Below are 22,697 nucleotides of genomic sequence, written 5' to 3'. Positions count from 1 at the left end.
AGTGTGACATTGTTAAACCTCTGGGCTTTAACCTCCTGTTCTATAAAATAGGGTTAGGCATTACAGATGTTTCATGTAAGGTTTTTTTTGTTTTTTTTTTTTTTTTTTTAAATGTGACAATAACAGTTCCTTGCCTAGAAGGTATGCTCAGAAAATACATGGCCCGGGGCACCTGGGTGGCTCAGTGGGTTAAGCCTCTGCCTTCGGCTCAGGTCATGATCCCAGGGTCCTGGGATCGAGCCCTGCATCGGGCTCTCTGCTCAGCAGGGAGCCTGCTTCCTCCTCTCTCTGCCTGCTTCTCTGCCTACTTGTGATCTCTGTCTGTCCAATGAATAAATAAAATATTAAAAAAAAAAAGAAAATACATGGCCCAATATTATTATTGTTACTATTAATACTCTAATCTCACACTAAACATGAATAAATTTTACAAATTATACAATTGGATATTTTCAGTTGTGTATTACAGAACATTTCGGAGTAAAAAATTAAACCTTCCTATGGAACCTGCAAGAGTGGCAAGTGGATGGAGTTTTCCGTTAACAGGTGGTCTCTTGCTACTGAAACTGATACTTGATACTCAGCCAACTTGGATTACTGATCACCATTCTTTATTCCCTTAAAAAAAATAAACAGATCTAAAAACTTCTATGTGATGTTAACCAAGAGATGTAGAAATAATGGGAGAGAAGTCTGTATGGTTAAAGGGTTACATTTTTAAGGGACATTTGTGGTTTTCGGAATACCAGACTATTTATTTTTAAGTGAAGAAATAAAGGCACAAGATTAATGTCTTAATGATGCAGCTTGGGAAAAAACTATTTCCCTTAGAAGAATTCATGGGAACCTTTAATATGTTATTTTGTGCCATATTTACTTAAAAACTATTAGTGCTTTCATTTGTTACTAAGTTAAATGGCTTCAATTCCATTAATATACTGAAAGTGAAAAGATCTAAATGTTACAAATAACTCCTAAAATCACTATTTGGTCCTTAGGTGGCATCAGATTGATTCTAATTTAATCATACTTGAGTGTAGTAAAAGTTTTTATTGGACAAATAGCAGGCGCAAAGACTTTCTTACATATTAATGTTATTAGTACTATTTACAATACTTTGTTTAGTGTCCAGACCAGCTGCCTTTTGTATCTTGGTGAACAACAGTTCCCAGTTGTCACAGAATCATCAGTGTACCAAGAATTACAGCATTATCTGAATAAATGCATAGACCATACACCCGAATAACTTCAAGCTGCCGTTGCATGGAATGCGCTGTAATTTAGGAACCTTGATTTGCCATGCAAGTTTGTATGACTTGCAGAGGTGAATGTCCCACTTGAGGACGTTTGCAGATCAGTGGGTCTAGCCTCCTGGCTGCCATCTTTGGGAGTCGGCACTTCAGGACTAGTGAGAGCAGACATGATGTCATGAAGCGAAGATGTTGGGACCCGGCGTCATAGTCTGATATGGACAAGAGAAGAAGGCAACCTTTGCCTGGGCGAATCAATGTCTGTTAGCTAGGGCCGCTCTGAACAGTCTGCATTTTATCAAAGGTTTCTGCTGAAAGGCCAGTAACTTAGGCAAACTCTCATTCCCCATTGCCAGAGAAACCTACTATATTCACTTAGGACTATCTTGAGAGTCAAACAAAGTTATGCAATAAACGACTGCAGTGTATGTTTAATTATATTTTTCTATATCTCAGCTTCATTTCAATCTTATGTCTCCGGACTGCCAGTTGGAGAAAAACAATCTCAGCTGAATATGAATTAATTTTGGTCAGGAGTTGCTTTATCAACTCAGAGATCGATTTTTGCCCCATCTCTTTTTCCCAGGGTTGGATTTTAGTTTTGGAGTTTGTCGGGGGGGTGGGAGTGCAGTGGATCCTGTCCCCTTCCCCATCGTTATCTACGCTACATGCACATCTGGGTCAGCGCTGGTCCGTGCTGACGCCACTGCACCTGCCCATTCTTCCTGCGGAGGTGGTGGTGTGTGTGGCTGTCCCTGCCACACCTGCCTCACTCTTACCAGCATGGAGAATCGTTCTGTAGAAACGTTCTTCTGCAGGCTAGCACCAAGTATACACTGGTGTGGGGGAACTCTGTGAAGCCTGATGCCTCCCTAGGCTCTACTTTAGATAACGGTCCCTTCTGTGTTCCAAACCTACCTGAGGCTTTTGTTGGACAATTGATACAATATACAGAACCCGTTTTCTAGGCCATACAAATATCTTAAACTAATATCTTAGATATTGCTGCCTTTTGAGCTTTCTTCTCAACTTGGACAGTATTTATCTTGTAGAATATATATGGAAGAAGGTGGATGAGTCATTGACTGGTTGATTGTTTGGAGACTTCTAAATCTACTGTTAACACATAAGTTTATGTCCTGGTTAAAATCTACTAAAAATCCAAGCTCTGAAACTCAAAATCCCCTTTCTCATAAACCAATATTTTTGAGCTTAAAAACTCTTAAATTTTTATCTCAATAGCCAAGAATGTTCTGTTCTCTGCTCAGCACTGGTGTTTTTGCTGTGATAGCCCCGCCCTGAGTTAATGCGTTCAAAGATGTAGTCTGAATGGTGAGAAAGCCACAGGTGATAAAACAACAGCAACAATAAAATAGTTTCAGCAGCCACAAAAACACACTGATTAATATATTAAAAGAGTAACAGTGACTGGTTTCTCTTTCATTGCTTTACAAGATCAAGCCTATTGTTTAAAAAAGTCTCAAAGAAGAATAATATACAGGACTTCTGGGTTAGAGATTCTTTCTCCCCTGGTTTATAAAAACGGTAATATTTTTAAAGAGTCAAATCAGATGTGCAATGTTACTGATAAATAAAATTCCAAACCGTATTCTCTGTAACTTTTGACTTTGATTCTGTGGCTTCACAAAGGGACTTGATTAGTTGAAGCTCATATAGCTTTAGATAGTTATTTTAACAGTTTGAATTTTAGAAAAGTTCTCCCAGACGAAGTTCATAATTACAAGATTGACTAAATGTGTAGATTGCCATGGTTCTCTGGGATACTTGCCTTAGCTCTGTTTACTTCAAACCTAGAGTGCCTTCCTTTAATTTTTCACATAAAGTCTGAACAATTTAACATAGCACTCAAGGACAACCACTTGACTTGACCATTCCTCTCTAGGCTTTGCTTTCACTCTGTGCCTTCTGGAAGCTGGACCACAGGGCCCATGGATCTGCTTTCCTCTGAAATACTTGGGGAACTTTTTGGACTCCGTGAAGTGACACAACCTATTCCCTTCGCTAGGTGACACTCTCTTCCTCATCTGGTGCTAGGACCTCTCCAAGCTTTCTCATACTGTTCTTACAGGGCTAGTTGAAGGCTACGCGGTATTACAGATAATTGCATAGTAAAAAGAAAAAGGACCATGTTCATAAGAAGAACTTTGGGGCTTCAGCCATATTTCAAATGTCATGGCAAAGCCACTGAAATTTTCTGAGCTTCAGCTCAGTCTGTGGACTTCATAAATGCCCTTGCATTGTTTTCAGTCTGAAGTGTACTGGCTCAAGTTTTCTACTCTTTGTGTACAGAAATCAAGTCTCAATTTTCAGTAGTGCTTTGAATTCAGTAAATATTTGCTGAATCAAATAGAACGGCAGATGAGAAACAAGAAGTTTATCACTAAGTCCGGTGGCATAACCGGGGAAAATAATGGTAAGTTTAGTTATTTTTTTTATTGACTAAATAAATGTTAATGTTAATAAACCCTCATTGACAAAGGGTAGGTGAGCAGTTAGTTACGGGCTTCCCTTTCCCCCTTCCTCCATCTCTGCCAACAATTGTGATTTCTTTCCCTAAAACTGCAGAGTAAAAGTTTGAATACTCTTCTTTTGTGCTATTAGGGAAAGTTAATATAGAGTAATCGGTAGCAAAGAAAAAAGGCCGAAGATTAACTAGTAATTCACGTTTCATTTGATAAGCTTCTGAGTCAGCTCAGAAAGCCCCACCAAATAAACACAAGTTCGTCACTTTATTTCGAAGAAGATAAAAAAATACCTCCGGTTCCTTGACAACAGTCTAAACCTTTGCGGTGTTTCAATAAGCGGCATTCGGTGTTTTCGCACACTGCCACAGCTGTATGTGGGTAAACAGATTATCTTTCTTGGAGGGCATAACGAATAAGCTTACCTCTATCCTTGTTAGCCACCACGTCTGCTATTCACTTATGTGCTCTTTGCTTGTGGATACCTGAAATAGTGAGAAAGAATAAAAAAAGAAAATTAAATATAACTCGACAGCATTTTTGCAAGGCAGACATTTACAATTTTAATTGAGGACAGACACACACTTCATAAAACTATAGCATGCAACTCCAGCTGCAAAAACTGAACAGCAGTATGCCTAAGCTGGTTAGCAGCAAAAAAGTAAACCAATCACATCGACAAAAGCCACCATAAACAAAAAAACTGTATTTAAAAGATTAACAGTTTTGGCATTCATCCCTACCATCAAGTCTTTCGCTTTCTTTTTCCATCAAAATTTAGCTTACGTTTGATGTTAGCAAGAGTTGCATTACTATTATTGTTAATTTTAGTTCTGTTTATTGCCTTGAGGGTTATATATTGTAAAATAATTTTGGTGCCTCTAGTTAATGTTAATTAGTTGTTTTAATAACCTATAGACCTATTTGTTATGTTTTTGTAGGTTTACTTTTTTAACTATCAGGAACTTAATAACTGAGAATATTTAACATTACTGTTGCATAGGCAAAATTACAGAGTCACTATTAGTGTTACCTGTTTAACGTTTAGTCATCCTTTGAGTCCTGCGACATATTTCCTTAATAATCATCAGCCATCAAGTCTGATAGTCTCAAAAGAAATATCAGCCCTCTAAACTGCCTTCAAGGGCGGTGATATTTAGCACTGAAAATTACAAATAAAGTTTTTGAGGTTGAATAGCAACAACTGGCCAGTGACACTGATGATTTGTTTGTCAAAACAAATTGTTATAAACTACGCAAATGAAGTCCACGCACTCCTTTGAGTGAAAACAATAAAGTGAATCTACGCAATGCTTACATGTTGGATGGGATATTTAATGTGCGGGGAAACTCAAAGGTTGAAGAACTAGGCATTTAGACAGTGGTAAGTGGTAATCTTACCTCTTTATACTCCATTACTCTTTCTCACGAGAGACATGCTAATGCAAACAAGTCAATCAGAATTTGTGTTTAGCAAGATAAAGCTTAGAGGATAGTTTAAAATCCATTTATTATTCTAAATCCATTTTTTTCCATTAACATGTTATACATTAGTGTTTACTAACCATGATTCATGTAACAGTTTAGTTTGTTAACTTTTAAATTATTTAACAACCATAAGTTATTAATACATTTTTTAAGTATTACACAAATATCTTAAAACAAGCTTGGGTTCATTTTTGTAATTTTTAAATAGAAAACATTTTAGGCATCTCTTGAAGAAGAAATAAAGCAGGCATTTAAAGCTAGAAAACAAGTAATTCCAAATTTAGTTTTTACAAAAGTTTTCAGCTTTATTGACAAGTTATGGCAAACATATTTGACAAATTGGTTTCCTATTTAGAGTAGCTTACACATGGAACTTTATGTGTGTTTTTTTTTCTTTTTTAACAAATACAGGTTAAAACACTGAACAAATTCAGTTAGCTACATACATACAGTAGCTGCTTGTTTTCAACTCCATTAAAACAGCATTTAAAATTAAATTTACAAACTTAATATCGAACATCTTCATCTAACTGACAGATATTAAAAGACAGATTAAAACATCTTATCTACAACTTTATTATCAGCTAGTTCAAAAATCATATTACAGCCTTTTAGCAACCCTAAACAAAGTTTTTGCTAGATGATTGAGACTCAAAATCTGTTAACAGATTCATGCTCTTTCTTAAAAAAAAAAAAGAAAAGAAAGAAAGAAAGAAAGAAAGAAAAGAAAAAAGAAAAAAGAAAAAAAAGTTTACACACAACAATGAAAAACAACCAAGAGAATATCATCCTACTGAATGGTTTATAGACAATGCTTGCCAATGTCTTTTTTAGTCTGTTTTGTAAAATAATACTAGGGTCAATGTCACACCAACAGTATAGGGGGAAATACAAGAAATATATAGGAGAAATCATGAGCAGTTATCCCTAGAATAGAAAAAAAAAAGGACTATTACTTGTCTTGTTGCTGTTTATGTGGAGACCACAGGCTATGAATTGTCTTTGAGGTGAGGTCACGGGTGAGAAGGACCTTCAATATCTACCATAGGGGTGCTCCCTGTATCCCCCTCTGGCTGACCTTGGCGGTGGTGCCTTCAGGCTGGAGCGGGTTGTGGCCCATTCTTCTGGTGCTATGAACAAGAGAAAGACAGTAACATTCACGTGGCTTCACAGTTACCAAAAACAGTCATTTAAGACGTAAGTGTTGACCAAGGAAAATAGAATAAAAGATCTCAACACTGATGGCTAAAGCCTTACTACCTTTTCCACATGGTGAGATCATCAAAAAAGTATATATTTTGAAATGTAGCCACGTGGAATTAAACTTGTGAGGCATTCTTCACAGAAGAGAAAGTTAAAGTCCCTGGATAAGTCTACATTTATTCTGTGTAAAATTTTTGTTCCACAGAAAAGAAAGAGGGTATCAGTGTAAACTGCTCCTCATTTTATCCTTTATACAGAGTTCAAAAATAACCCAGTGGTTCCTAGTCTTTGAGTAACTTGAGAATCGCCTGGAAATCTTAAAATAATATAAAACAAAACCAAAAATGACTAATGCCTGTTCTCTGTCTCCCAAACCAAATGATTAGAAAAGAGACCTGGGGCTTGCTATTTTCCAGTGCTCCCCTCGATGGTTTGTAAATGGGACAGGGTGAGGTCCTTGTGCTAAATTTTCTTAGACAAAGTTAGTAAGAGATAGACAGGATATGGAACAGAGTAAATTTACGCAGTAAAATCAACAAAAGAGTATGCTCACATCAGTTTTTACAAATACCTTGAAAATAAAGGGGTATTTGTACATTAAGAAAACTCACTCACTTGTTAATCAGATTTCCAGTAACCTGAATGTTCTAGAACCTAGCCAAAAACAAAATAACAACAACAACAACAACAACAACAAAAAACACAAACCAACCAAACAAACAAAAAAAAAACATACAGAAGAAACAAGCCAACAAGCTTTTGAGTGTTGTGGAAAATAGCCTTTATTAAGTTTATGACCCCAGAAAAGGAATGTAGCCCTCCTTGAAAGGGTCAGGGACTTAATATGGGGTTTATGTTGGTTTCTTATGTAACTCCTGAAGCTAAGTTATTTGGGTCTTCCAATCCAAATTCAGTGTTCATTTGAGAGCAGATTTCATTCATGGAACTATGGTGAGAGGAAGTACGGACATAGAAAAAGAGATTGATAGAAAGAAATGCACTGACACTGATAACCGATATAAAGGATAGTGATAGTAATGGACATAAAACTGCAGACTGAGGCCAATTGATGTAGATGGGGCATATGTCCCTGAAGAGTTCAAGTGCCCCTAAGCATATTTTGTACACAGTTCAGGGAGATTAAGGAAGAACAATAATTAAAATTTATGCGGCACTCACTATGCTATACATAAGGCAGAGGATAGTGATGTGCAATATAGAAAAATAATAAAAGCCCATCAAATAGAAAAAAAATGCATTTAAATATTTTGGGGGGAAATTCTTCATCAGAACTTCTTTATTATTATTATCTGATAAGTGAAAAATTTCTCTTTGCTATTTAAGGTATGTGCTTAAGTTTATTTCAGTATTTGATAGGACATAAAATAGAAATGAAAACTTAAATAAAAGTAGGAAATACTGCCTTTTCTCAGAATACTGATCGACTTAGATCAGGGGCTGGGAAACTATGGCCAGCGAACCACACTGGCAAGCTGTCTGTTTTTTTAAAATAAAGTTTTAGGAAATGCAGGCATGCTTATTTATCTGCATATTGTCTATGGCTGTTTTCACTCTATAAAGAGAGAGTTGAGTAACTGTGACAGAGACCATACATCTGCAAAGCCTAAGATATATAGTCTGGGCTTTTACAGAAAAGATTTACAGACCCCTGCTCTAGATCTTGCTGTCTTTTTTGGCTGGAGATTGTGGATGTTGGTCTTTCTGATGTGATCTCTTAAGGATGGGAGTTTACCCCTAAGCTGTTAGACTTTCTTAGCAGACAGATTGTGGAAAAGAATTCTTTGTATTTACTTGTTGGAATTAAATAAAACTTTAAAAAAAAAAATGTACTGGAAGGGAAAATGGATTCTGCTTGCAAAACTAGTAAATGCCTTCTCAGCCTTATATAATACGAATTTTACACTTTAACTATGAATGATCAAGAATATGCCAATGTCCCCTGTCTTCTGGTGGTAAAATCTACCCCATTTTATTCATGTTTTTAACAAAAGGAATGTAATACTTTTTGCTTTATTCTGTTCTAGAGTATTAGAGATACCCGGTTGTAGTCTATGGGATTTAGAAACTGGGATAATAGAAGTTTCAAGTTTTCCCAGGGAATGGAAGTCTTGGATCCTTTCTCAGAAGCTTAATGTTCTTGGTTTCTGTAATATAGTGCAACAATATGAACAGAATGACAGCAGGAGCTGTCACAGCTACCCCAGTTTCATCAGATTTTTTAAACTGGGGGGGTACCTGAGTGGCTCAGTTGGTTAAGTGGGTGCCTTTGGCTCATGTCATGATCATGGGGTCCTGAGTCGGGCCCCATGTCAGGCTCCCTCCTCAGTGGGGAGTCTGGTTCTCCCTCTCCTTCTGTGTGCTCTTTCTCTCCCAAATAAATAAATAAATCTTAAATCAATCAATCAGTCAATCTTAGGGGGGACAAGACACTTAAAAAAAAAAAAAGAATTTTTAAAGTGGCATAGTCTTGGGGACTTGCCCTAGACCGCATTGTTTGATAAGAACCCACTGGTTTAGCTTTACTAGACTTTATCTAAAGCTCTAGGGCAGCTAATTTATGGGCTAAAACCTTTCATTTCCTAACTTTTGGCTAGCATTAAAAAGGAGATGGTCACTATTTTCTGCTGTATTCTCGGTGCCTGGAAAAAATGCAGTGCCTAGAAAAGGTTGAACACAAAGTATGCATGTATAAAGGATGAAGGAAGGAAGGAAGGACAGACGGACGGAATTGTGAGACAGAAAGAGCTTTCAATGACAACCAGTCATTGAATTGTTTGGTCATTACTGACAAAACAGTAATATTTGAGCTGAAGACATTTGACATTAGTTTTAGACGCTTTATAACTAGAAATATTATATATTTTAAAGTCAGACTTCTTACTCAAGAGGTTAGTTAGCTAAATAACAAAAGTATTTCTCAACTGGATTTCATGAAACAATCATAGTGGAATCCAATTACAAAAATGTGCAAAAGCAAGTCTCATTGCACAAAAATGTGCTCTTATAATTCTCTGTATGTAAATTCATACTGTGTTCTTTCTTCCTTGCTGAAGGCTAGAAATGGGAAATACTGCTAATCTATAACTGTAACCAGAAAGGCAGCCAAAATGAATTCCTACCCAGGTGAAAACTGTAGATTTTTCTAAGATTCCTTACCATTAACAGAGGAATCAAGAATTTATTTCACTTAATTCATATTCTCAATAATAATAGCGAATTGAGATCAGGAAAGGTATTAATTTCTTTGTGTGCCACATTTCCTTGGTCTATATTTTTTCTAATATCAGAATATTTATAAATAGTCACATGTTTACAATTACCACATGATAATACAAGCCAACTTCTTTCAGTAAAGTTATTTTCTTTGGATCTAGACTGGAGAGTACTGACTCAATGGAATTTTTTCCTTCATCATCTTCTAATGTCATTGAGCCTTACTTATATGGTCAGCCAGTCCCCTCAGTGCCTGTCATTGGATTTCTCCACCATGGTATTAGAGATAGAAGTGATTCTTAGAAATCCAAAGAAGTTCTAATGTAAGTCCATCGTAGAACCTAGCACATTGGAACAACTTAAGCATAGGAAGAGAAAAATCATTATCAGGTCCTTATGATGGGAATTCCCTAAAATTTGAAGTATAAAGCCCCCAGAATAGATTAGGAAATTGCCTGTCTTCTTTGAGCTCTACTATTCAGCAGATAAGATGAATTTAAAATATTTAGGGAGAGGCACCTCAGTCTGTTAAGCAACTGACTCTCCATTTTGGCTCAGGTCATGGTCTTTAGATTGTGAGATCGAGCCCTAAACTGTGCTCCACACTGGGTGTGGAACCTGCTTGATTCTCTTTTTCCCTCTCCTTCTGTATACCCCCGCCTTACTCTCTCTCTCTAAAAAGATAAAATAAATAAAATAAAATTAGATAACATAAAATAGAATAAAATATTTTAGGGATTCATACAAATTTTGGAGTCCCTGACAGTGGTTTCTATTCCCATGGTATGGTAATAGGATGTCATTTTAAAAATCATTACAGACCATAAAATTTAGAAGTAATCTTTCTTTGTCTTCTTGGAAAATAATAAAGGATATAAGATGCTGTCAGTATCATTATGTCATATGAGAAGCACCAGCTAGACTATGGATGTGAAATAGCAAATTAGATAACAAATTATCCCACAGAGAATGTGCAAAATAATTGCCAAGTTGAAATTACTGGGATGGTTTGTAAAATTGGGGATCTGGAAATAAAAAATGAGGATATGAGAAATAGCTTCAGTGACTTGATCAAATTCCCACCATTTCTAGGTTTCCCAATTCAGATTTTAATGTACCATTTTAATGAAACAAGGAGGGAAGAAGGAAAATAAAGCATTCATTAAATATTTTTTTTTCCTTTACTAAAGATCTCCTATATGCTATTCATTGTACTAAGCCCTGAGTATGAGGATACTAAGGGATTTTTAGAGATCACAGGACAAAACTACTATGAAATTGCATAGATTGCACATATTTATAATTGATATTTGAAGAAAATGCTGGGGAAAGCCTAGAGGAGGGAAGTACTAATTTCTATCATTCAACAGAACTTGGATTGAGCTCTAATATCTAATCATCTCAAGGAAGTAATTTTCTGAGCAAATATAGAGTGTAACTAAAAATTCAGGTACTGTTTAACCTACTTAAGAGAACTCACTTTCTTTGAAGACTTTCTTATGTTAATTATTTTGTATCACCCAGGCTTGTTAAACTGGATTCCAAGACCTATAGAAAGAGAGCCCTTTGGTGACAGATACATAGGAAGAACACCACAAATATTTGTAAGCTACATATAAATAGATGATGTTACTAACTAAAAGGAATCTTGAAATCAGTTCTGAGAAATAAGTACAACAGAATTCTTATTCAGAGACACATTGTTTGTAATTAGATTATAGTGTTTCATGCATTTGAAATATATTAATATTTCTTTTAAAAACATGACTCCACCTTTAGGTTTTTGTTTTGTTTTGTTTTGTTTTTCTACTTAGACTTATTTTGTTCCCAGTTCAGTCAAGTTTACAGAATTCCATAGAGTGTATCTCCATTACATGCTGATAGGCATCACTGTGGAACATCTTACTTTGATGAAGGCTTGTAAATTACCCAGGTAACTCTTGTGCATTCAATGTTACTGTAGTGACTTCAAAAGCTTCTGTATCTCAAGTAGTCTGCTTTCAAGGCAGTCAGATGTATTTAGTGGTGTGCATTTTTCAGTGTGCTCCCCCTCCTGCCCTAGAACCAGCTACTTTGTGGGGGAGGCATTCAGAGTGGGGAAGAAAAATCTGGATGATATTTAAAGTTGCAAAACTGTGTTTTCTGATTCTTCCAGAGATACTATAAACATTAGGGTTCTTGGTGGGGAAATTGAAAAATAGGAACAAGGCACAAATTTGGGACACATCAGCATTATTTAAACACATGCAAAGTAAACTTTCAGTGTTTTATTTTTCCAGAAGTAGGTTTAGAATGCCACCTTCAGAGTACATTCATTTTAGGAATCAGCTCTGAAAGGATATAGGATGTCATGCGGATGACTGAGGGCACAGCTCTTATGTCCAATTTGCGAGACCTACACAGCTAGTTGTTTATATATCTGAGATCTGAAAAAGAGTCTAAAAAATTGTTTTTTAATTTACCACAACAAAAAGGGAGAACTCATGCTATTTATTTTTGGTATACTGTAAGCCAATATGCAGAAACCACAACTAAAGCAGGAAGCCCAATTTAAGCTCTATTATTACAAACAAGTAGTGTTTCATATAAGAGCATTTACAAGGTTGATTAGAATTCACCTGACTCTCATCCGCTCTGTTTGCTGGTCTCGGTTAAATTTCTGATTTCTCTCTAAGGAATAGCATTCTATTTAAAAACACCCTTCAATACTTCTATGTTGTTTTATTGTTATTTGTTCCCAAAGAGAATAGGTTAGGTTAGGTGTTCTGTTGTTGTAACTCACTATGACAATGTCTGTTTTCTTTATTTAATTTTTAAATACCTATCCTATTAAGAAAATAAGATTCTCATCTTATATGAGAACCATCTTTTCTGAGAATCAATATTCTTATCACATCTTCCAAGGGTCAAACACAATGCTGTTATTAGCAAATACTTAAAATTTTCCTGCAAGATAGGTACCAATGTCATCTTCCTTTTAAAGATAAGACAATTATAGCTCAGAATTTGGAAGACTGAGAATTAAAAAAATATATATTTATTTATTTCTTTTAGAAGGTGAGGAGGGGCAGAAAGGGAGACTTTCAAGCAGACTCCCCACTGAGCACGGAGCCCTATGCAGGGCTCTGTCTCACAACCTTGAGATCATGATCTGAGCCAAAATCAAGAGTCTTTTCTCAACCAACTGAGCCACCCGGGTGCCCCAGAAGACCCGAAATTTTTATCTGTAATTGTCTTACCATTTTCCATCACTCCCTTCATCTGAAAGAAGATCCTGACTCCCACTCTCTTTTTTCTTTTCTTGCCTGGAAAATAAGACTTCATTTATTCTAATTCCCTTGAATTATATAATAACTGGTGATTCCAACAACAGTTAATTAGCTAAATGAGTGAGAATGTAGCTTTAATTTTGTTAACAAGAGTGTGGGCTGCTTGAACTGAATTTGTTAAGGTGCAAATGTACGTGTTCGTTCATCTAAGGTAGAAAGAAAGATCGTCTGCTCTGTTCTGAACATTTAAAAATATTAATGGGATATCGAAACCTAATGGTTCAACAATTTTATCTACACAGTTTGTATTGCCACTATGTTGTAATTGCAGAGTTTATTGTTTTAAGATACACAGGATAAAACATTATAGTACTGAAGGGGAAATATGGATGACCAGCATCTGTTTCCACAGATGAACCTAGTGAATTCTGTTCCAAGAAGAGTTAACTTTGAGTTCACCACAGTTATGCTTTCAGGAAATTCAGTCACCTTCTGGAAAGCACTTACAGCTTTTGTCACTGCTTCAAATTTTTAATTAGATATTCCCTGTTAGAAAAAAGTAACACTTGGAATAATCCATCTAGAGAATAACAGAGGACTAGGCCTTTCTAAGCACGCTTTTCTCAACTCTAGAATTTTGTGATGCACATGGCAGAACTTGTAATTATTTATTGAATGCATTAATTCTATTTAAATATTTTACATCTTCATTTTGTACCCATTGAAGAAGCCACAGCCCTCCCTCGGATCTCTTCACTTCAAATAGGACTCCCAGGGGTCTTGTAGCTAGGCTTGCATTTGAATTCTGGTTCTTCCTCTTTTTTTACTGAAAGACTTCTTTGGCAAGTGGCAAGTTTCTTCATCTACATGCTGATGGCAAATTTTAATTGTCACAGACCATTCTCAGCTTCTGACGTGCGTATCTAGCTGCCTGTGGGGCATCTCCTCAGGTGTTTCAAAGTTAACTTTTTCCAAAACTAAACTCATCTTTTTCTCCATATTACTTAATGCTCTTCCCAAGTTTCATATTGCAGAGACTGAAGCTACTACATAGAAACTGCCTCGTTACTCATCTAAAACCCTCGGCATCCTCTCACCTTTGCCCAGTCACTCTAACCAGTCATTAAGCTTTGCTTTTTCTTCCTTAATATGTATTTAACTCATTATTTCTTTCCATCCATCACCAACCCTATTCCATGGCAAGCCATTCTCATCTTTGCCCAGACTACCCAGTTCTTTTGTGTGTGTGTGTGACTTCCCATGATTGTATATCAAATATTTATATGCTGTAATATGTATGTTATATACATTATAAAATATGTGTATCTGTGTGTATATACATATATATGTATATAAACATGTATGTATTCCCTAGTGTGTGTGTGTGTGTGTGTGTATACTACTCTACTCCAGCTTCTAGCCAGAGGGACTTTTCTAAATACGGTTGATTAGGTCTGTTCAGTTGCTCTGGTAGCATACTCAAGCTCAAGTCCAAATTCCTTAGTAAGAAATTCCACCCAGAGCCTAACATGATCTGACCCCTACCTTCATTTTAGAATTGATGACTTTGGTGATCATCTGAAGCACAAGTATTCTACAATACTCATTGAAAAAAATTTCTTAGGTCTTGAAATAAGAGGAGTGTTAGTATAGTTCAGATTTTAAAATCTTTTTCTCAAAAGGAAGGTCCTCTGTTTTTGCATGGAAATGGACCCGTTAGCAGAAGAAATCAGTAGAACAAACCACTTAAAGGTTTCAAGTACAAAAGATCCAAACTTTAGATACCTGTTATATTTTGGCAAGTGAATGATTTCATTTTTCTTGATATATTGAAGAAAAGCTTACATTTTCCTTAACTAGCTAATGTTTATGGATTAGTTTTTTGGATCATTTATTTTGATTCATCTTAAGAAAAATAATGATGACTTCTGGTAGTGATCCCAAAAACCAGAGATGAGCTGGGTCTTTTGGGACTTCTTAAGAGCTTCTCTTGGCTCCTGGGGAACTTGTCCTAAATACCAACATCTTCCTCAAAACCAGTGAGATTCATTTTAGTCTTTGAAGAAGTTCTTAGGTTAAGTCCTGAAGAGGTTTTCAAAAGGAGGTATTTCCCATTGGCTGCCTGGACCATGAAACAGATGAATAACAACTGACTCCAAAGTGCATTTGTTGACATAAGAAACAAATATGACTGTTTAAAATGTGTTCCATATTGAAAATATTCATGGGTAAATTCAGGAAGACAATTCAATAAATATATGAGTCATCTATAATGAGGAAAGCTGTAGAAACTTTTGAGGGTAAAATTCTGAAGTACATCTGTGGCTTAACTAGTTAATACTTGACATCTCTCTATTAACTTTAATTCACCTTCATAAAATGTGGGTCTGTAGCCATGGCTGGGTTTTATAACCTGAGAATTAAATCATCTTCCAGTTTCTATTTTTCAGTCTAGGTATGGAAATTCTAGGGCCATTTTTCTTAACCTTTCTCCATTCTTATACATACTCTTGTTTAGTATCTCCAAATTTACGTCATTTATATATCTAATTTCCAAATCATTACACGATTTCACAATTTTATCTTGTGTGGCTAAGCTTAAGTTATTGGGATTACTGCTATTTCTATTGTGAGCTCCAGGAAGATTTTTTTAAAAATGACCAACAAACTTGAGAATTACATGAATTGCATGCCGAATAGTTTAGCTTGCAACGAGTGATTTTTACTAGCTTCTGTATTCCAAGATGCAGCCACCATGATTGGCAATGTGAGGAAGAATCACTGTAATTCAAATATGCTGTGATTAGTATATTACCCATACCTTGCAGGTGGTACTATTTTTATATTGTCTACTCTGTTTTAGCCCCTACCTTACACATTTTACACATTATCATATTTAATAATGACTCTGTACCATTTCATTTCTAATTATCACCTATTATACACATAACTAAAATTTAACCTTATATTTTATTCTTGACTCTACTGAGTAATATCTTACACCTATAGAATAATAAAGGCCAGTGGTTCTCAATATTTTAAAATAAATGTGTTTCTATCGTCTTACTTTAGAGTTAAGATCTTGTCTAAGTAAAAAGGAGATAAAGAATCCAGTTAGAGAAAGGATTTCCAAAATTGAAGGTATAGGGAAAAAATGGTGAATGATAACTGAACATAATACAAGAGGTTTTCTGACTTGAATTGAAAAAATTCTTCTACAATTGTCAAATAAAATCTGGAGTCAATCAAAAACCTGCAGAATTCAGCTATAGACTTTTTAAAATATACATGTGGACTTTATGAGAAAAATGGAAGAATAAGAATGATGATATAAAATGATATTTTATAATTCTCTTCTCTAAGGATTCCAATAATGCCTTCAAGTCAGTGAAGGAGGTAGGCATGGTGACGTAGCTTCATAGACGAAGAGACTGAATTTGTAGCAATTTGATTGCCTTACTCCACCCAACACCTGTCATTTCTGTACTTGAGACCAGAAATGAGCCCAGAGTGTATTCTTAGACCAACACCAAGTTATAGGAGTTACAGAAAACCAGGTTTTAAGTGTAGCAAAATGTTAACCTGGCTGTTTGACTGGCTCTGACTCTTGTGCTTTTTGCCTCAACATGTCTCTGCTGGCTTTCCCGAGTAGGCACTCTTACCTCAGCCTCTGTGTAATAAAAATTTGGGCTACCCTTTGTCCCCAGTTACTGTGAAGTAACCTCTAAACTCCAGGCATTTCCTGGAGTAATGGGAAAGTCTTGTTATTCATGATGGGCTCCTCTGACCACACCTGGTAGTTCATGCCAATGAGACAACTCAGGATGGGGCCTGGTCATGCCTGAGAGGCCAACCAGGAGATTAGAAGGTTTGGGCATTAACCGCATGATACCAGCCCAATCTGGAGAAGAGAGAAAGGAGTCTGGAGATGGAAATGATTCAGTTGTTCATGCTGCATAAAGAAGCTGTAATAAAAACTCTGGGCACTGAGGTTTGCATGAGCTTGGCAACACCTTGGATGTGGTTACACATCAGTACGCCAGGAGGATAGTGCCACTCTGAAGATTTTGAGAGCTTCATGTTTGGGGCTCTCCCAGACCTTGCTCTATGTATCTGTCTCTGCCTAATTCTGCATTCTTTCCTTTTGCTCTAATAAGTAATTATTAAGTTAGAGCCATTTCCTTAGTTATGTGAGTCATTCTGGCAAGTTATTAAACCAGAGTGGGTAGTGGGAACTCCAAAGTTGTAGCCAGCTGGTCAGAAGAAAGGGTGGCCTAGAGTCTTCCAAATTTGTGACTGGAGTGTGAAGTGAGGGCAGTTTTGTGGAGAGTTGTAGCCCTGACTTGCAACATTTAGGTGAACTCTGGGCACTCACCCTAGTCTGTTCGCTCTCCCATCCTTCTTATCAGCCTGAAATTAGCTCTTTTGCCCATGACTGGACAAAATCCTGGTAGAATTTTCAAATGCCAACAGCTTCCAGGGGAGCTGTCGCCTGCTGCTGCACTCTCCTGATCCTGAGGGGACGTCTCCTGGAATGTTCCTACACAGTTGCCAGGCTCCAGAGAGACTGACCTAAGTATTCTAGATCCATCCTCCCCCTCCCCCAGCCTATCTTGTTACCAGCAGAGCTAGCTAATCTATAAAAAGACACTGATATTAGTCATCAGTAATCATAATTACATTTTCAACTGGCATTTTTTCCAGCAATCCATATATATCAGTTCCCATTGGATCATTCAATAAGTTATGACATATTTGATAAATATGTTGCACATTTATTTCAGAACGATGTATCTTTGTCTTTTAAAAATTCATGCTCTCTATTAATAGAAATAAAAATCTACCCGAACTGTGGAAATTTTATAAAGACCCCCTAAGGTTGTATGCCTTCAGGATATATTTTTTCTTACCTAGTCTATTTCCAGGTAGCCAAGAAAATGTTTTTCTGGCTTTATATTTTATATTCTGTACTTTGTGTTTTAAAAACAGCTCATTTTTGTATATTCTAAATATAAATCATTATACTGAATTTACTTTTTAGTACATGATCTGTACACCCCAAGATTCTGACAGTAAATCACTGAACTCTTCCCTCCCCATCAGTTAAAATGATTGCACCATTAACTCAGCAGAAAAGAAAGTGATAAAAGAACTTTCCTATGGCTTGTTTTATTGCCTAAACAAGAGAAATGATAGGTGCATGTGAACTCTCTGTTGGGTGAATTTTAGACAAAGTCAAACTTGATATTTAAATGTTCAGCACACAATTGTTCAAAAAGGGGAAAAAATCCTATTTTCCATTATGTAAACCTACAGTTTTTTAAAAAAATGAATTTAAAATGCCAAGTCCTACAATATAACATTTGTTTATAAAGTACCCAGTGTTCCAAAAGATAGCCTTTGCAGAACTCTGTGTGGTACCTTTAAGAATGCAGGTGCCTGGCACAGTTTTGATCATTCATATTAAAATCACAGGCCACTTTTCATCATACTCCCAGATATGTATCTAAAACTTGTTCTCAACTTTAGCTTACAGAACAACCACCTAGAAAGCTATTCAACTGATGCCCTCAGTTCTCATCTCCAAAGACTGTGATGAAGCTGATCTTGGGTGGTAACAGGACATTAATATTTCTTTCAAGATTAACTAAGTGGCTCTAAAATGTGTCATTAAGGTTAACAATCTCTGATCTGAAATATTGTAAAGCAAGTTCCAGTTTTGCCTAAAACTGAATGGAAACTTTAATACATCTGTTACACTGGAAGAGATAGAGTAGCAAGACACTGATCTTTTGATTGTCTGTCTAGACAACATAATCTACATTTATTATCCAGACTGGTTGAATTAGATATCCATCTCACTGCAACCTCTGAATTAGGAAAGACCAAAAAGTTAACTATGCCTTAAGTTAATTTTACAAGTGAGTTTTAGTGGCACCTGGGTGGCTCGGCTGGTTAAGCATCTGCCTTCAGTTCAGGTCCTGATCTCTGGGTCCTGAAATCAAGTCCTGCAAGGAGCTCCCTCCTCAGCGGGGAGTCTGCTTCTCTTTCTGTCTCTCCCCCTCACTTGTGCTTTCTCCCTCTCAAATAAATAAATAAATTCTTTATTTAAAAAGTGAATTTTAAAATACTTTAGAAGCACCATTTCATTAGCCCTTCAAAAGAAAGGACTAATAAAGTCTAATAATTTAAATCTAATAACTTTAAAAATAAAGTTTAAAAATCTGTATTAAAAGTTAAATAGAATAAATCATAGTGATATTTTTCTCAATAGCCTATCATGTAACAACTTTAATATTAATAAGTTCTAGGAAAAATAAAAATAAGTCCTAGGATACATGAGTTTTTTAAATGTCTGGTAAATTCTTTCCCATGTTAAGATTACCTTCATTTATTAAAATCAATTTCCTCAAATTGATATTTCTACATACTATTAAAAATGGACAGAATTTGTTCTTGAATCACATGGATGGCATGACTGTCAGTTAGCTTCCTTTTCTTTTTGCTGTTTTCACAGATTAATCAATGCAGGGCTTATTTTCATACTGGGATAATAATCATTCCTGCCTCTGAAAACAAAATGAGCTTTGTGTTCTGCAATCGTCTTGAAGTGAAGCACTCAAATGCCCTGGAATATGGGACAAAATTCTTCTTGCTTTCATTCATTTCAAGACAGTGTATTAATATTATCCTCCTTGTTTCCACACAGCCGTCATCTTAAATGCCACTAAAGAATGGATGCGTAATTAGCTCTTCAGTTCGTACATTAAGTACATTTTAATAAACAGTTCTTTTCTCTGAGAAGAGAATATTGCCGTCCATTCTTAGCTGTCAGTCTCAGAGAGAATTCAGACGGTGTTTCCTATGTGAAGTATTGCTTAGCCAAGCTGATCTAGGAACTATATTTAAAATGCACGCTTATTGAATTATGAGCTATTTAGATTTACCCAAAACAATTATAATGACTCTGATAAATTAAGAAATATTTTTAAAATGAAGAAACTGATTTGGATTTCTGTGAGTCCAATATTTGTGCTCCAAAATAAAATTCAAGTTATCAGAAACATAAAATTTAAATCTTAATAAAATTAAAGATCAATGAAGTATTTAATAAATATTAATACATTAAATATTGAATACAAATTATTTATGTTGTATTTTAGTACTAGCATCTATATAAAGGATTTAATGTTTAAAATTTTATATTTATAATGCTTCAAGAAAGAACAGTTTAATCTTTAATATCAAATTGTATGGAAATATCTTGAATAATCCAATTGTGATTACAACCAAAAGGATGCAGGATTTTCATTGAGGTCAACATTATCTGTCACTTCAACATGACTTATGGGCCTGAAAGAGACAAATACAATTTTAATCTAGTGAAACACAAAACACAATGTGTGAAGATTCAGAGTGAGGAATCACACTGAATGACTGGATTTTTACTTCTGGTGGTTTATTTCAAACCATTTCTAAAGGAATCCTAAAAGAAAGAGTCCATCCATGAGTCTTTCAAACGCGAGACCCGATTATCCTGAAGAGCATTCCTTCTTCCTTTTCCCGATACCTGTTAGCCCCACAGTTCTTTCCACCAACTGGAGCAGGAGAGGCAACTTATTGTAACACTCTTCACTTACTGTCCAAATCTGGGTTGTGGCCAGGAAACTGAGGATTGGGGCTATTTGTTTTAAAAAATAATACAGTCATCCCACTGAGACTTAGTATCTGCGCCCAGGATACAACCAAAATGTAAGAGAGGAATTATTGATTTAGAATGGAAATGAATGAATAAGCGGAGATGCAAGGTTTAAATGTTACTGATTTGAAAGGTGGTACAACGGTTCTTTAAAGGTAAGCTAAAAGTGGATGCTAGTTAATACATTAGCTACTATGTGAGGTATGGAAAATTAATGAAAAAAATCCATCTGTATTTGAGATGAGTAAGTCCCCAAATAACTGCTCCACATGCACATTTAAATTTCATCATCTGTCCTTTTGCATAGGATAGGATGAGCAACCTATCAGCACGAAGCCTGTACTTCAAGCTGCCTCCACATAATAACCTGATACCAATATCTGAGTGTATACAATGCATATTAATTTGTTAATTAGATTTCAAGATGATGATGCTGGGCACTCACTGTTTCTCAGCTTTTGACTTGGCCCTTTTTCTATTGTCTGTAGATATACGAGAGGATGAGAATTCTTAAAATTTAAATCTCATTACTATGTGGATTGACTGCAAGTATTGTTGTTATTTCTTGGTTATACAAAAGGAGTATCCCTTTTCAACTGATCATATTAGTGGTTAATTCTGATAGCACATGTGAAAAATATATTAAATTCTGCATTTGTCAATTGTAATGATTAAGAGCTGAAAAAGAAAACCTTTACTTAGTGATAGGAAAATCTTAAAGGAATTTTTATAAAGCAGTCTACATTGTGTTCTCTTTTAAAATAAAACGTGTATCATGATGGATTAAAAAATTGGCAAAATATATAACAAAAAGTAAAGAATGAATACATATAATAGCATAATTAAGGATGATTTAAATTCCTTTTTTTGCAAAACAAATTTTCTATAGTAGATGTGTACTATTTTTAGCCTAAGAAAAAAAATTTTTTTTAGGTGAATCAGAACTATGTATCTGCTTTGATTTTGAAACACTGTGGCAAAAAAATATTCTAAAAACTATTTCACATATGCATCATTCAAAACATAGTTGCCTTTGTTCAGAGTCTCTGGTCCCTATTTTATGGTCAAATGTGTACCACAGATGATTCATAGTGAGCTGAGAGGGCTCTGGGGCAGTGGGGTGACCTTGGGCTGTTGAAATCCTGCCTCATGAGCAGCTTCTTTCTCAACCCATTGTGCTGCACACATATCATTTCCTTTGAGATCTACACCATGAAAAAAATCTTGCAACACATTAGTTAGATTTCCTTGCTTCAGCCCCTGGAATATCATTCTGACCCCAATAGAATGACTTAATAAATTCTGTCCTGAACAATTATCCTTCTGACAGGAAAATCAAGAAGGGCTTCCTAAATTAGAACGCATAGAGTGTTGACATATCAATATTTTCAAATAAAGAATAAAAACACCTTGAATGTGAAGTGCATTCTTGAATTGATGCTTGCTCAATAATGTCAAAAAATGGCAACAGATCTGAATGGCCAAAGAAAAGATCATGACCCTAAAGACCAATCTATTTTTAGCCACGTACATGTATCTAATCTTTCCACAATAAGAATATGGCCAATTTGGCTGACAATTTATCATAAAAGATAAATGAGAAGATATATGTAAGTAAGCAGCTTATAGTTAGTAAAATAGGTAAAATAAAAGAAGTTATTATTTAAAAATTCCTACTTAATATCTTTTTATCTCTGACCAGACATTTTCCTCATTACTTATTAAAAATAATTTGTCAACTCTTTCTGGATGTTGAGAAGTACTTATTGGTAAATTGTAATTTGACCCAGAAGGAAATCTTGTGCTTATAGGCAGGTGTAGCTTTTAAAATAAAAGGGGTTGTTGTTTGTCTATACACTTTGCTGCAGGAGAAGAATCAAAGAAACAAGATAGAATCATGTAAGACCCATATAGATCAGAGAGGTGGACCCCACCCTCCTGACCATGGTCCCAGGATGTCCGTTAAAAGATCCGAAAAGATAATAGTTTACATTCACACACTTTTCTCTATTACCTTATATGGCAATAACTTTAAAAAAATACTTAGAAACAGAAAACTCATCTCTTACTA

The 22,697-nt window shown here is 35.6% G+C and overlaps 1 protein-coding gene across 5 annotated transcripts in view; it reads right to left on the bottom strand.

Annotated features, from left to right (window-relative positions):
* The window catches only part of KHDRBS2 (KH RNA binding domain containing, signal transduction associated 2), a 628,493-nt gene that overhangs the window by 39,676 nt on the left and 566,120 nt on the right, over positions 1-22,697 (bottom strand). For all 5 annotated transcript variants that reach the window (XM_045070404.1, XM_045070405.1, XM_045070408.1 and 2 more), the window contains 2 exons: positions 6,178-6,351; positions 4,159-4,218 (listed from right to left, as the gene is read on the bottom strand). In XM_045070404.1, the coding sequence (XP_044926339.1) occupies positions 6,254-6,351 (98 nt within the window). In that variant the 3' untranslated portion in view covers positions 4,159-4,218; positions 6,178-6,253. The remainder of the gene's footprint in view (positions 1-4,158; positions 4,219-6,177; positions 6,352-22,697) is intronic.

Source organism: Mustela putorius, unplaced genomic scaffold, assembly GCF_011764305.1.
Source record: "Mustela putorius furo isolate JIRA1106 unplaced genomic scaffold, ASM1176430v1.1 tig00003969_pilon_pilon_pilon, whole genome shotgun sequence".
NCBI classification, from domain to species: domain Eukaryota; kingdom Metazoa; phylum Chordata; class Mammalia; order Carnivora; family Mustelidae; genus Mustela; species Mustela putorius.
Note: the sequence above shows the minus strand (reverse complement) of the source record. Positions and strands in the feature narration are given on the sequence as shown.